Source organism: Anolis sagrei, chromosome 2 (assembly GCF_037176765.1).
Source record: "Anolis sagrei isolate rAnoSag1 chromosome 2, rAnoSag1.mat, whole genome shotgun sequence".
NCBI lineage: Eukaryota > Metazoa > Chordata > Lepidosauria > Squamata > Dactyloidae > Anolis > Anolis sagrei.
The window spans coordinates 160,007,196-160,022,779 of NC_090022.1; the positions used below are offsets into that span (position 1 = coordinate 160,007,196).

The 15,584-nt window shown below is 41.0% G+C and overlaps 1 protein-coding gene across 4 annotated transcripts in view; it reads left to right on the forward strand.

Annotated features, from left to right (window-relative positions):
- The window catches only part of RFX1 (regulatory factor X1), an 84,849-nt gene that overhangs the window by 40,257 nt on the left and 29,008 nt on the right, over positions 1–15,584 (forward strand). For 2 of the 4 annotated variants that reach the window (XM_067463999.1, XM_067464000.1), the window contains exons 5-7: positions 932–1,024; positions 8,159–8,254; positions 10,521–10,616. In XM_067463999.1, the coding sequence (XP_067320100.1) occupies positions 932–1,024; positions 8,159–8,254; positions 10,521–10,616 (285 nt within the window). The remainder of the gene's footprint in view (positions 1–931; positions 1,025–8,158; positions 8,255–10,520; positions 10,617–15,584) is intronic. The other 2 variants (XM_067464002.1, XM_067464001.1) reach the window with 2 other exon arrangements.

Consider the following 15,584-nt stretch of genomic DNA (forward strand, 5'->3'; position numbering starts at 1 on the left):
GGAGTCCCACAGCCAAAAAACAGGAACAACTCAAGGGCATGGATGGTTCATTTGTACAATACCAGCTTTTTCTAATGGGGTTATCTATATAAATAAAAATTTAATGTTTGTTCGGGGGATTAACTCAAAAACCACTGGACGAATTGACACCAAATTTGGTCACAATACACCAATCAGGCCAACGAGTGATCATCACTCATAAAAATACTGAAAAACACAACAGAAGGGACTTAAAAATCAATAATAATAATAATAATAATAATAATATAAAAATACATTACAAGGCATGCACAACCACCATACACACACACACACAATCACACATATAGGCACATATACACAAATATATACACATAAACATATATACACATATAATAAATAAATAAATATTTATTTGGCCCTGAGTCTCCCCAAGAGGACGCAGGGCCAAGCCCAACAATCACAGCAAAGCAAATATACAGCATAAAAATACATCAATAAAATATAATGGAAATAATAAGAAAACAGTACAAAATAGGCACACAAAACAATATAAAATCACAATATACACAAATATATACATGCACAAAACACATATACACAGACTGGGCCACAGCAACGCGTGGCAGGGGATGGCTAGTGTAGAATAACTTTCCAATGGGTGCATACTTCATCAGCAGATATGATTTTTGTCTGAGGAATCAAAATGCCATGGACCAGTCCTGTATGCGAGCCACTTCAAGAGACTGCCTCCATTAAGTGTTATCAAGTGAAGGATGATTTCTAATGTAATCTGCCACATAGTCAGACAGGCAGTGTCTGACTAAATGAGTTGTTTCTTAACAACCCACAAACTCACCTCACTTCCCAAAAGCTGGTTCATCTTGGCATGCTTCTTCTGGAGATGTGACAATTAACCGGGGCATACTTCTTTTGTGTCATCCTGTTTCAGAGGCTGGTGGTGCAGAGTACTTCACAAGCTAGTAAAGGAGGACCGGTCGCGTTGGCCGTCCACGGTGTGCAGCAGGTCCACTCTTCACCTGAGGTGGGTGGCCAGAAGTTCAGACCTGGAAGGTTTGGGGAAAGCATGCTTTGATGTTCCATTCATCATGAGTCAAATAAACTGTAGTTTGGCCATCATTGTGTTTTGGTGTTTGTTCTTCATCTGTATGCCCTCCCCAGTGCTTGTTTCCTTATTTGCCTGCTCACGTACTTTTTCAGACAAATCAATATTCTTGTGTTTAATCTGGCTTTCTAATAAGAATATGAAGTGTAAGTATTGCTTTTCAGACTGGCCTTTGTTTGACTGAAAGTGTTACCAAGATTTCAGGACTAAGGGGACACTGTGGGTTCTGTTCATTGAGCTGAATTCACTTCGTTGTTGTTTATTCGTTCAGTCATTTCCGACTCTTCGTGACCTCATAGACCAGCCCATGCCAGAGCTCCCTGTCGGCCGTCACCACCCCCAGCTCCTTCAAAGTCAAGCCAGTCACTTCAAGGATACCAGCCATCCATCTTGCCCTTGGTCGGCCCCTCTTCTTTTTTCCTTCCATTTTCCCCAGCAGCATTGTCTTCTCTATGCTTTCCTGTCTTCTTATGATGTGGCCAAAGTACTTCATCTTTGCCTCTAATATCCTTCCCTCCAATGAGCAGTTGGGCTTTATTTCCTGAAGTATGGACTGGTTGGATCTTCTTGCTGTCCAAGGCACTCTCAGCACTTTCCTCCAACACCACAGTTCAAAAGCACCTATCTTCCTTTGCTCAGCCTTCCCTTACGGTCCAGCTCTTACATCCGTAGGTGACTATGAGGAATACCATTGCTTTAACTACACGGATCTTTATTGCCAGGGTGATGTCTCCTCTCTTCACTATTTTATCGAGATTTGGCATTGCTCTCCTCCCAAGAAGTAAGCATCTTTTGATTTCCTGGCTGCAGTCTGCATCTGCAGTAATCTTTGCACTTAGAAATACAAACTCTGTCAGAGCCTCCACGTTTTCTCCCTCTATTTGCCAGTTATCAATCAGTCTGGTTGCCACTTTCTTCTTTCACCTTGATTAGAAGGCTCCTCAGATCCTCCTCTCTTTCGGCCATCAAAGTGGTATCATCTGCATATTTAAGATTGTTAATGTTTCTTCCAGCAGTTTTAACCCCAGCCTTGCATTCATCAAGCCCCACACTTCACATTATGTGTTCGGCATACAAGTTGAATAGGTTGGGTGAGAGTATACAACCCTGCCATACGCCTTTCCCAATCTTGAATCAGTCTGTTGTTCCATGGTCAGTTCTTACTGTTGCTACTTGGTCCTTATACAGATTCCTCAGGAGAGAGACAAGGTGATTTGGTATTCACTTTAGTTTTGCTAAATAAGCAGTGCCGATGAAGTTCAGAGAGTGTTACATAGTAGTGTCCACCTAATCAGCAGATATCGTATGGTTCATTAAGAGGATATAAGGATGATCTAAGACAGGGGTCCTCAAACTAAGGCCCGAGGGCCGGATGCGGCCCTCCAAGGTCATTTACCCAGCCCTTGCTCAGGGTCAACCTAAGTCTGAAACAACTTGAAAGCACATAACAGCAACACTAAACCTATCTCATCAGCCAAAAGCAGGCCCACACTTCCCACTGAAATATTAATAAGTTTATATTTGTTAAAATTGTTTTTCATTTTAATTATTGTATTGTTTTGAAGTGTTTTTTGCACTACAAATAAGATACGAGAAGTGTGCATAGCAATTCATTCATGTTTTTTTCTAATTATAATCCAGCCCTCCAACAGTTTGAGGGATTGTGACCTGGCCGTCTGTTTGAAAAGTTTGAGGATCCCTGATCTAAGACTTGTTTATATTTTTTCAGGTCTATTACTTAGAACTCAACAGGGAGTGCAAGGTTATTGATCATGACCTCCTACAATATGGACAAAGGGAAGTGGAGTAAACAATAACTGACTTTCCTGCTTCTCTTCCCTGACAGTTTTCCATCTGCTTTTGCCACTTGCTTTTGTCCTCTAGCCAAAACCTGCTTCCTGCAGCACATGTCCATTTCTTCTTTGCTCTTTGTATTTATGCATTTGTTTTTGTTTAAATTTTTGTTATCTCATTTTTCTTCCAGCACAGAACTCATGGCAACTTTAACAAAATAAAATACTGATTTAAGGAATTCTTTACAAAGCAGAGCTCTTCTTATTGACGTTTTAAAGTTTTCAGAATATTAAGGCTTTTTATAGAGCTTTAATGTGTAGAATGGCAAGCTTTAGCATGCTTGAAAAAAATGTTATAGTGGAGCAAATGGGTAAGATTGACATCTCACTTCACCCATTTTGCTTTGATAATATCCATAGTCATTCCCCATGCTGCAACATAGCCCCTTAGACAGTTCACAATTTGGAATTTTGACTTTGACCTGAAAAGAGTTTGCACAACTCTTGCTTTAAAGTCTTCATATTTATGGGTTGTTGTAGGTTTTTTCTGGGCTATATGGCCATGGTCTAGAGGCATTCTCTCCTGACGTTTCGCCTGCATCTATGGCAAGCATCCTCAGAGGTAGTGAGGTCTGTTGGAAATAGGAAAAAGGGTTTATATATCTGTGGAATGACCAGGGCGAGACAAAGGATTCTTGTCTGCTGGAGCTAGGTGTGAATGTTTCAATTGACCACCTTGATTAGCATAAAATGGCTTAACAGTGCCTAGAGCAAACTTTTGTTGAGAGGTGATTAGATGTCCTTGTTTGTTTCTTCTCTGTTGTTGTGCTGTTGTAATTTTAGAGTGTTTTAATACTGGTAGACAGATTTTTATGATATAAATGATATAGAGATGGATAGTGGGCTGGATTTGAATTTGTGGACTTTTTGATAGATTATTTTATTTTCTTGGTGTATTGTGAATTGTGCGTATGAAATATGCAATCTTGTGGCATTTTTATAGTCTGAATCTCTAGGGAATTTTCGGGATTGAAAAGTGGGAGGCAGATTCATAGAAGGCAGTAATGGGCTTAGTGAGTGTCACAAAACTGAGGCTTACTCTGGAGAAGATGGAAATATTTTTGTGGTGTGGTTCCTGGCATTAGCTGGTGCTTCAGCTAGGGATTGCATTTCAATTTCACCTTGGCATAGATAGTCTAGCCATAGTTACTCATGCGATCGTGTCTTCCATAATAGATTTCACCAGTGCCCAGAAATATAATTTACCTAAGAATAAAATCCTTACTGGGGGCAGTGTGTTTGAAAATATAATTTGTCAGTACAAACAGTGCTTTAATGTTGTGTAGGGAGAGTGTGTGGGCTGCCAGATATTAGAATCATAAAATCATATAGAGTTGGAAGAGACCACATTGGTGATCCAGTTCAATCTCCTGCCATGCAGGAAAAGTACAATCAAAGCACCCCTGGCAGATGGCCAAATGGCTCCTCCAAGGAAGGAGCTTCCATCACACTCTTAGGCAGAGAGTTCCACTATTGAACAGCTCTTACAATCAGGAAGCTTATTTAGTACATTTCTATACTGCCCCTCTCAGCCTTCCGGCGACTCGAGGCGGTTTACAAGTCAAGAATTCACTGCCACCAAGGACACAATTACAGTATACAATATAAAAACATCAGCAACAATAAAATCAAACATTATAATGAAACATACTTTAATCGATAATCATTAAAACATATAGTTATTCCATTATTATATCCATTACGCCGTATTTTCAAATGCCCGCTCAAATAGCCATGTCTTAAGTTCTTCCTAATGTTCAAGTGGAATCTCCTTTCTTGTCATTTGAACCCACTGCTCAATTGAGCCCTAGTCTCCAAGACAGCAAAAAACAAGCCTGCTTCCTCTTCTTTATGACATCCTTTCAGATATTTAAACATGGCAATCATATATATTCTCTGCCTTCTCTTCTGTGGGTTAAGCATACCCAACTCTTTAAGCTTCTCCTCATAGGACAAGGTCTCCAGACCTTTGATCCTTTTAGTTCCCATCCTCTGGACATGCTCCAGAGTGTCAATATCTCCCTTGAATTGTGGTGCCCAGAATTGGGCACAGTGTTATTCCAGGTGAGGTCTGACCAAAGCAGCAAAGAGGGGCACCATCACTTCCCTTGATCTAGATGCTATACTCCTTTTGATGTAGCCCAAAATCTCATTAGCTTTTTCAGCTACAGCATCACATTGTTGGCTCATGGCCATCTTGACTCCAATCTCTTTTTCACATGCACTCTTGTCGAGCCAGACGTTACCCATCCCGTATCTGTACATTTCATTTTTTCCCCATCTGTGTAGTATCCTACATTTCTTCTTTATGGTCACACAAAGAGTCAGATGACATTTTTTTCACAATTGTATTTTGCATAACTTTACCAAAGCATATTCATGTATTGATGATATATTGACTTCAAATCTTGGTGATTGTACATGTCTTGTGTGGTACAGTCCACATTCTTTCATTGTGTGGTTTACATAAGTCTTGTACATCATTCACGTTGAATAAACCTTGTTGGTTTTGTACCAAAGCTGATGGTCTGTTGTGTGGCATGACTCCTGCCTCCAATGACGTATGCTTTGCTAGTTATCCAATTGTGTCATTCACAGAAACCATGAAGACAAAGGACACGAACAGGTTGCTTACCTGTAACTGTATTTCATCCCGCCCATCCTCCGCACACAGGGGTCATGCCATCTCAGATCTCAATACGGGACTGTAGTTGCAGCCTAGGAACTGAGGGGTTTCAGCAACAACTTAGTCTTATATAGCCTTGGGATGGTGGGTGCCAAAATTTTACTGCCAAAACTTTTCTGCCTAGTGGTTCTAGAAGGTTCTGAACAGTGCTCTGTACCTGCACAGATTACCCACCCAATTATATGAATTCACAGGTAACCACTCGAAGAAATACAGGTACAGGTAAGCCAACCTGTCCTTCTCCTTTTTGGAATTCATTTTGTTAGTTTTGACCCAACTTTCTAATCTGTTAAAGTAGTTTTGAATTCTGATCCTGTCTTCTGGAATATTAGCTATCCTTCCTAATTTGGTGTCATTTGCAAACTTGATAAGCATGCCCTCTCACCATTGATTATACAGGCTAGGACTGATGGTCCTTTTCATCTATGAATATATGGGAAACTACACATTCCCCATCTTTTTTTTTCCAGCCTCACTTTGCTCAGGTCCAGGTTCCTGAGGTACTGCATTTCCCAATATTCCAGATCTGTATTTTTATTTTTTTTATTTTTTGCATTGATGCCTCTTGTGGATTTCTGTGCCTTAATAATTCATGTAGGGAGGAATATGGCTTTCTTTGAGGTGCTAGGAAAAAAACCTTTTTATGTTCTCCTCATCCTTAAATCGCTATGGTGATTTTATCTTTGATGCTTCTTTTAACATTTGAATATATTGTTAATTATAGTGTCATTATATTTTATGCTGTCTTTGAACTACGAGGGGTATTTTTTAAGTAAGGTCCGTATGAACATAAGTACACAACGAAAGTTTATTTCAAAAAAGTAAAATATTTTCAGAAAGTACATACTTTACTCTAATTTTCAACATAGTTGCCAAGTTTGTTCAAACACTTATCATACCTCTGAACCAATTTTAAAATGCCCTCTTCATAAAAACTTGCCGCCTGCTCCGATAACCAAATCGTCTGTAATCAAAGAAGGGCGACCGGAGCGGTCCTCATCATGGACGTTGTCACGGCCATCTTTGAATTGTCGTACCCACTTACGCACTTTGCTTTCACTCATAACAGTATCACCATACACTTCACAAATCTGTCGATGAATTTCTGCAGCAGGCAGGTTCCTTGCTGACAAAAACCGTATCACTGAGCGAACCTCACATGCGGCGGGTGAGTTGATAGTCTTAAACATTTTTAAAGCACAGAACAGAACCGTACAGGTTAGTTACAGAACGGAAACTGAGCACAGTTGTTCCCGAGGCATGCCAGTACACGAAGCACGCGCTTGTTGCGGTATGCGCGCGAACTACTAGTGTCTACAACAAAACGGACCTTACTTAAAAAACACCCCTCGTACATTGAAATAGTTAAACCTGAAATTGTATGAATTGCTTCAGTAAATGACAAACCTTTATGTGGTATCTCAATTTTCAGGATGCATTTATGTATTGAGTGATTTTATCTTGTAGCTTCCCATCCTCAGATCATGAATAGATAAATAAATATATTTAAAGTATTCTGGAACTGCTGCAAGAAGCTGGAAATAATATATTGATGATGTAAAAAATGAGTTTTCTAAATATCTCTATAATTTCATACAAATGCCTATAATCTCTTTCTCATCTCATAAATCTAATGCAGTGGTTCTCAACCTGGGGTCCCCAGATGTTTTTGGCCCACAACTCCCAGAAATCTCAGCCAGTTTATCAACTGTTAGGATTTCTGGGAGTTGTAGGCCAAAAACATCTGGGGACCCCAGGTTGAGAACCACTGATCTAATGCTATTGGGCTACAAAAATTAGTTGCAATTTGTTTGATAGACTTGAAGGTGCAAGCTTGGACTTTTAAGTTGTTTTGGGCTTTGTTTGGTTTTTAGTGATGGGTTAGCCACCAAGTCTTTTCATTCAGAACAACAGTTGCTATAGCCGTCTTGTAAATGTGTCTGTCTTGTCAATAATGATTAATTTAGCAGTCTTGCAACCTGTCTGTCACGTGAGCATCTTTGCATCATATTATTTAAATACGATGGTTGGACAGCTAATGTTCTGGAAGACCAGAATGCTCAGTTAGTGTTTTCTCTGTGTTGCCCAAAGGGCCATTCAAGCTGTTTATGTAGAGTCCTGCATGTTTGTCTTACAGTGAATTACCCAAGAGCATTAGCACACCTCGAGTGTAAAATGGATGCAAATTGACATAGGGATCTCAAAATACTAAATCTTTGATGTTAGGATCATCAGACTTAAGGAAAAGGTACTTCTACAGGAGGTTACTTCTAATTTCATTAGTTGTAAACCAGCGACAGCAACTCCCTCCTTCCCTTTAATGAGTGAAGTGTTAATTAAACAGACGTTGAGGGCATATAGAGATCATTTTGAAAAGGCGATTACTCCATGATGGGGAGGGAGGGACCTGTGTGATTTCCAGCTAAGCCTGAGCATGCATTGTGAAAGGGGACCCGTTGTGTCTTTCTCCTCTGTCCATCCTCAGAGGGTAAAGTCCTCCTCCTTGCCTTTCAGCACTCCCCCGTCCAGAACAGCAGCTCTGCCGCTAAACCGGGACAAGTACAGCAGCTCCAGCTCCACGGAGTCCAGCAAGTGCCTGTTGCACAAGAGGTGCTGTATGTTTTCAAGCAGTAACCCCCCCCCCCCCCCCCCACACACAAATCCCAGTAACGCAGCCAGATTTAGGGGTGAAAAGAGCTCAAACCTGTTAAGTATGACACTTCAAAGTTTTTTTTAGTCACCATCTGCTAACAATTTTGAAGTGTTATGGAAAAATGTATTAATTGCCTTTCAGCTAGCCTCTCATTTTGATATTTGTGTAAAGGTAGTTCTGTGCTGCACAACATACTCCTTTTATTTTGCTGTTGAGTTGTCGCACCTGTGTCCAGGTTTGTGAAACTTCCAGATAGAGGCGAAAACATCTGTCTGTCAGACTGTGGCCTCTCCCTGTTTCATTTTACATTACTCAAAATGGAAGTTTTTATGTGCTTATATTTCTGTGTTTTGCTAATATTCAATGTGCTTTTGTAAAAAAGTCTGTAGTTTTGATTGTTGAACAAAGAGGGTGGGGGTTTTTTTTGGTATCTCTGATTTTCATAAATAGAGTATTTTCCATGTGAAATTTGGGAGTACCACTTCAATGTGTAACAGATTAAATAATTATTTTGCACACTCTTGTGTATATACACACACACACACTCATATGTTCAGAATTGCATCCTCATATTAGCATATCTTATTTAACTTGCTTTATGCTATTGGGTTATCTGAACTGTTTTTCACTTCCAGATTTTTTATTTTTTTTTTTGCCTGCAAGTGGTCCTTTTTGCCAGCAAGTGGTCCTTTAGATTTGAACAGATTTCCTATGGGAAGGGACCTTACTATGCACATAATGTCAAGTTGTGCTGAGCTTATTATACAGAGTAGGGCATAAAGATCTTCCACTTTCTGAAGGGGTATAAAAAATAAACAAAGCTTTCTAGAAAAATATTTTATATATTTCTGAAAAGTACATAAAAACAATTTTGTTTTAATTGGTTTTTAAAAGTCATATCAGACAAATCCTTTTGTAAGTTATTAGTTATTTATTTTTGCATTGTATTGTTGTGTTTTGCTAATGATGTACTTTGGGCTCGGCCTCATGGAAGCCGCACTGAGTCCTGCAGGAGATGGTAGTGGGGTACAAATAAAGGTTTATTATTATTATTATTATTATTATTATTATTATTATTATTAAGGATGCAGTTTTAATTCAGCATCTAGAATCTTCCTCAAACTCTGACTTGATAGCCCCAGCACCATGGCGTGCTTCTGAGTCTTGACAATTACTGTGTGGATGCTCTTAATGCTTCCATATTTGCTGGCTTTCTAACAGTCCTAGGTCTGCCATGGATTTTCGTTTCAGTGTGGATCTAGTTTAATTATTTATTATTTATTTAGAGCTTTTATAACCCGGTCTTCTTGACCTCCGAGGAGGGACTCAGGCTGGCTAACAACAGAGAATCATTATACAAATAAACTAAAGCATAATAACATCATAGTACATTGATACATTAAAACACATTAAAATACAGATCAAGAATTACATAAAGCCAATTCGTCATGGTAAATCACAAATTCATCACCATCACCTAGTTGCTCGAAGATTAGAAATCCTTAGCAAAATGGTTCTCCAATTTGATACAGATGTGTTTCGACTGAGTGCAAAGACTGTACGGCACGCTCTCTGCACTGTTAACATATATGGTTGCTCTCATAACATGCCTGAGCAACAAAGCCCTGATGTTCACTGGTCCAACTTATGATGGGTAGTGAAAACAGCAGAGTCTAACCTACCAATTTAAACTTACCCCACTTCTCCACCCCCAACTGCAGCCCACACAGTGCCTCCTCGAAATTGGGGAGATCTTTATGCCCCACTTGAGGTAGGAAGTAAATTTGCAGAAACTTCACCAGAGTAATTCAGTTCATGAGGACAGCACAAACAGTGGAAGCTTGCTGACATGATACAGTATGTATCTTAGATGGTACAAGGTTGAAAACTAACAATCTTTGGGAAAGTGGTGTATTTTAGGTCTAAGATTTATAAATACTCTGATGCAATCTGATACAATGTGGAGATGGGAAAACTGGATAGAACTCAGCCTTGACTCCTGAGTATGGACGACCTCTTTCACTGAAATGTGTGCCTCTTGAAGGGTAGATAAAAGAATTCTCTAATTTCCAAGAAACTAGCAGAACCTGTTTTGTTCTCTTTGGTGAACTATTAGGAAAAGTGACTATATGGTTACCCCTTCCTAAGCCAGGGAAAGAAACCCTTTTGTCTTTTGGGCCTCCCAAATGGCTCTGATAGGTTCTGGTTTGTTTCACTCTGCAGAGATCCGTTGTGCAGACGACCTCCTCCGCTCCCAAAGCCAGCTCAGTGCAACAGCTGGCGGTGCAAGGGCTTCAACAGGTTCACGTCACGCAAGAGGTAAGCATCCCCAACTGTTGCTCATGGCCGTTTTTACGTGCAGCTAATCATGGAAGGGCTTAGCTAGGTTTAACATTCTCTGGTATAGGAGACATTGAAATAAGGGTGAAGAATCCTAGGTCTCTCTAGCAATTGACCATTCTTGCTGAGGCCGATGGGAGTTTGAGTCTAGGAACAGCTAGAGATTTCCTAGACTGACTTTAAAGTCATTGTGCCCTGCCCCATCCCCCTCCATCTTAAATTCCAAATGTATCTCCTCTTTTCCCTTTAGGACAGTGGTTCTCAACCTTCTTAATGCCACAACCCCTTAATACAGATCCTCATGTTGTGGTGACCCCCAACCATAAAATTATTTTTGTTGCTACTTCATAACTGTAATTTTACTACTGTTATGAACTGTAAAGTAAATATCTGATATGCAGGATGTATTTTCGTTCACTGGACCAAATTTGGCACAAATAACCAAAACGCCTGAATTTGAATACTGGTGGGGTTGGAGGGATTGATGTTGTCATTTGGAAATTGTACTTGCTGGGATTTATAGTTCACCTACAATTAAAGAGCATTCTGAACTCCACCAATGGTGAAATTGGATCAGTCTTGGCATATAGAACTCTCATGACCAACAGAAAATATTGGTGGGCATTGACCTTGAGTTGTGGAGTTGTAGTTCACCTACAATCAGAGAGCATTGTGGACTCAAACAATGATGGATCTGGACCAAGCTTGGCACAAATACCCAATAAGCCCAATTGTGAACACTGGTGGAGTTTAGGGAAAATAGACCTAGACATTTGGAAGTTGTAGTTGCTGGGAGTTGTAGTTCACCTACATCCAGAGAGCATTGTGGATTCAAACAATGATGGATCTGGACCAAACTTGGCACAAATACTCAATATGCCCAATTGTGAACACTGGTGGAGTTGGGGAAAATAGACCTTGACATTCCAGAGTTGTAGTTGCTGGGAGTTGTAGTTCACCTACATCCAGAGAGCATTGTGGATTCAAACAATGATGGATCTGGACCAAACTTGGCACAAATACTCAATATGCCCAATTGTGAACACTGGTGAAGTTGGGGAAAATAGACCTTGACATTCCAGAGTTGTAGTTGCTGGGAGTTGTAGTTCATCTACATCCAGAGAGCATTGTGGATTCAAACAATGATGGATCTGGACCAAACTTGGCACAAATACTCAATATGCCCAATTGTGAACACTGGTGGAGTTTGGGGAAAATAGACCTTGACATTCCAGAGTTGTAGTTGCTGGGATTTGTAGTTGACCTACAATCAAAGAGCATTCTGAACCCCACCAATGATAGAATTGGGCCAAACTTCCCACATAGAAACCCCATAACAAACAGAAAATACTGTGTTTGCTGATGGTCTTTGGCGACCCCTCTGACACCCCCTCATGACCCCCGAGGTTGAGAAACGCTTTAGGATGTGGCTAGTTGTCACCCAGAAGTCCCCTTCCCTTATAGCTACTTTCCTCAAGCTCTGCTTGTGAGCACTCAAACACTTAGACCTTGAAACAAGGGAAGATTCTCAGCTATGCCATTCTCTTGCTTTATAGCAGAGCTTTCCAAACTGTTTGTCTAGTCACGCTATTTGTCTCGGCTACAGTGTGTAGGCGTATTGTAACAAGAAATGATAAAAATCTTGAAAATGTAATTAACTTACAAATCGTATTTTTTAATGTAAATCAAAGGTTTGCATGAGATATCTCAATTCCCTATATATATATCGTTATATGTCCATATCGGGTTTAACTTCCAGTTTGCTAGTAAAACTGAATTGCTGTGTCACAAAATGATGCATTTCTCGGCCTTTTGGCTAAGATCAAGTGTAGTACATTTCTAAAAATGTGTCACTAGTATGAAATGTTTGGAAAGCTCTGCTTTATAACGTATTTTCTTACCCCCCCCCCCCCCAATTCAGAATACAATACAAAACAGCCAGGATGCTGGGACTTCCTGGACTCAACCTTGGCATCCCCTTCAGGGATTTTTTTACTTCTTCTCTGTTAGCCCCGATTGCTTCAGTCTTTCTGTTTATTACCTAGAGCACAGACAGTGGCCATTGTAAGAGCAGTCAGCAGTCGCAGCATCAGCCGCAGCAAGGAGTGCAGCAAAGCCTCTCCCTAGAGTGCAGCAGCAGCAATGACAACAGCAGCAGTTTACCCCAGCTGACCAGCTGCTGTTTATCCAGCTCAGAGCACAGGCTCCACTACATGCACTCCCTAGATCCCGCCTCGGAGCAGTGGGTGGAGCTGGTCCGCATGCTTCCTCAGCCACTCCTCCTGCCACAACAGAAGGTGGTGATAGAGCAGCTGCCATTCCTCTCTTCTCATCACTCCAGTCCTGACCAAAGAGTCAAGATTCAGAGAGTCCCTCAGGTGCTAGTGTTTGGAACAGCAGCAACAGCGCTTAAAGTAGGTCCTGAAGAAGGCATCCAGTGAGATCCAAGAATAGCAAGCTCTGTGCATTTTAGTTCTTGTGGAGGCAGGTAGCACAGCTAGCTGGCACCATCTCCTTTCACCCCCCCCCCCCTTCTGATGTGACTTCCTCACTTCATTAGTGATGGAAGAGCAGACTTTATCTTCCCTACATCCTGCCAGAGGAATTGAAATTCTTGGACCTCTTCAGCACTTTTGATTGTACTCTAATTTATTTAAGTTAGGGGTAAATATGGAAGTCTTTGGGGGTAAATATGGACGTCTCGTGGATTTATGAATAAGATCCAATCTAGCTATGCCTGATCTTGCAGTGATTTTTTTTTAATGTCAGCTGCGACTTGAGAAATTGTAAGTCGCTTCTGGTGTAAGAGAATTATTTATTTTTTATTTACAGTATTTCTATATCGCTTTTCTCACCCCTAGGGAGATTCAAAGCGGTTTACACATAACTGGCAAAACTTCAGTGCCATACATTGGGCACTGATGCGATGCCAATCCATAACAACCACGATAATAAAACCACAATTAAGCACAAATCATAATTAGACAGTACATAAGCAATAATTAAAACAATAAATAATATTTATTTTATTTTATTTATTTATTTGCCGTGTCAGGGCAGCCAGTCAATTATATTACATTTCTAACAGAACAAAGCAAACAAACAGACAAAATACAAAATTTGTGAGTTTGGTAGTTGATTAAATGTTCTTTGACCAGTATCTGGCCACTTGGAGTGCTTCTGGTGTTGCTGCAAGAAGGTCCTCCATTGTGCATATGGCAGGGCTCAGGGTGCATTGCAGCAGGTGGTGAGTGGTTTGCTCTTCTCCACACTTGCATGTCGAGGATTCCACTTTGTAGCCCCATTTCTGAAGGTTGGCTCTGCATCTTGTGGTGCCAGAGCGCAGTCTGTTCAGCACCTTCCAAGTCGCCCAGTTCTCTGTGTGCCCAGGGGGGAGTCTCTCATTTGGTATCAGCCATTGGTTGAGATTCTGGGTTTGAGCCTGCCACTTTTGGACTCTCGCTTGCTGAGGTGTTCCAGCGAGTGTCTCTGTAGATCTTAGAAAACTATGTCTAGATTTAAGTCATTGACATGCTGGCTGATACCTAAACAGAGGATGAGCTGGAGATGTCACTGCCTTGGTCCTTTAACTATTGGCTGCTACTTCCCGGCGGATGTCAGGTGGTGCAATATCGGCTAAGCAGTGTAATTTCTCCAGTGGTGTAGGGCGCAGACACCCCGTGATAATGCGGCATGTCTCATTAAGAACCACATCCACTGTTTTAGTGTGGTGAGATGTGTTCCACACTGGGCATGCATACTCAGCAGCAGAGTAGCACAGCGCAAGGGCAGATGTCTTCACTGTATCTGGTTGTGATCTCCAGGTTGTGCCAGTCAGCTTTCGTATGATATTGTTTCTAGCACCCACTTTTTGCTTGATGCTCAGGCAGTGCTTCTTGTAGGTCAGAGCACGATCCAGAGTGACTCCCAGGTAGTTGGGTGCGCTGCAATGCTCCAGTGGGATTCCTTCCCAGGATTCCTTCTTCAGAGCTCAATAATTGGCTATCTTCAAGGACGCTGCCCAGGGGACACCTGGATGCTGATTTTTTACCATCCTTGTAGGAGGCTTCTCTCATGTCCCTGCATGGGTAGCTGGATCTGACAGAGGGAGCTTGACCTGCTTTTCCCAGGATTTGAACCGCTGACCTATTTATCAGCAGTCCTGCTGGCACAAGGGTTTAACCCATTGTGCCACTGGGGGCTCCTTGCAATGATGATTGCATGACAGCTTATTGGATTTTGTTGTCCAAAACTGGAACAGGGGCAGATTCCTAGGCCAGGGTTGACCCTGTCTCGACAGAAGTGGGAGTGTAATGTTCTGCAGATGACTTCAGAACTATAAGGAGCAAGTACTGTGCTGTAAAGCAATACTGTGCTATCTTTAGCCTGTTCAGTGTTCCTTTATGTGTAAGCAAGAGAAAGCAAGTGGGGGTGAGAATCCTAAGTCTGCACTCCCTCTTCGCTGTTTTCATTGTCCTCTATACATGGAGAGAGTCTGTTCACAAAGGAGGGCCATTGTCCGTAAATGCTCTCGGCATGATTTTGGAACTCTTAAAAAAGGAATGTCTAAAATCCTGTCTGAAGACAGTCGTAACTTCCTTACTCACATGCTTACATGATGCGTGCATTTCTAGATGTGTCTCTTTTAAATATATATTTTGGTACTTTGGGTGCACCCTTAAAACACTTCATATTTAGCTGTAAAAATGTAGTGTATACATGTGCCCTTGAGAATTGTGAGGATTTTAAGTAACTTGGTGGCCTACCACTGCAAAGGGCAACTTAACTTAAATAAATCTGTCCCGTCGGTCAGAAATTTCTTCCTCAATGAGCTTTTGACAAATTATTCCAAAGGTTTTATGCATTTTTCTTGTTACTGGGCGATGATATCTCTGTGACAGGTGCAATAGACAAAGAAATGTAATCCATGGACAAGTAATGTTAACC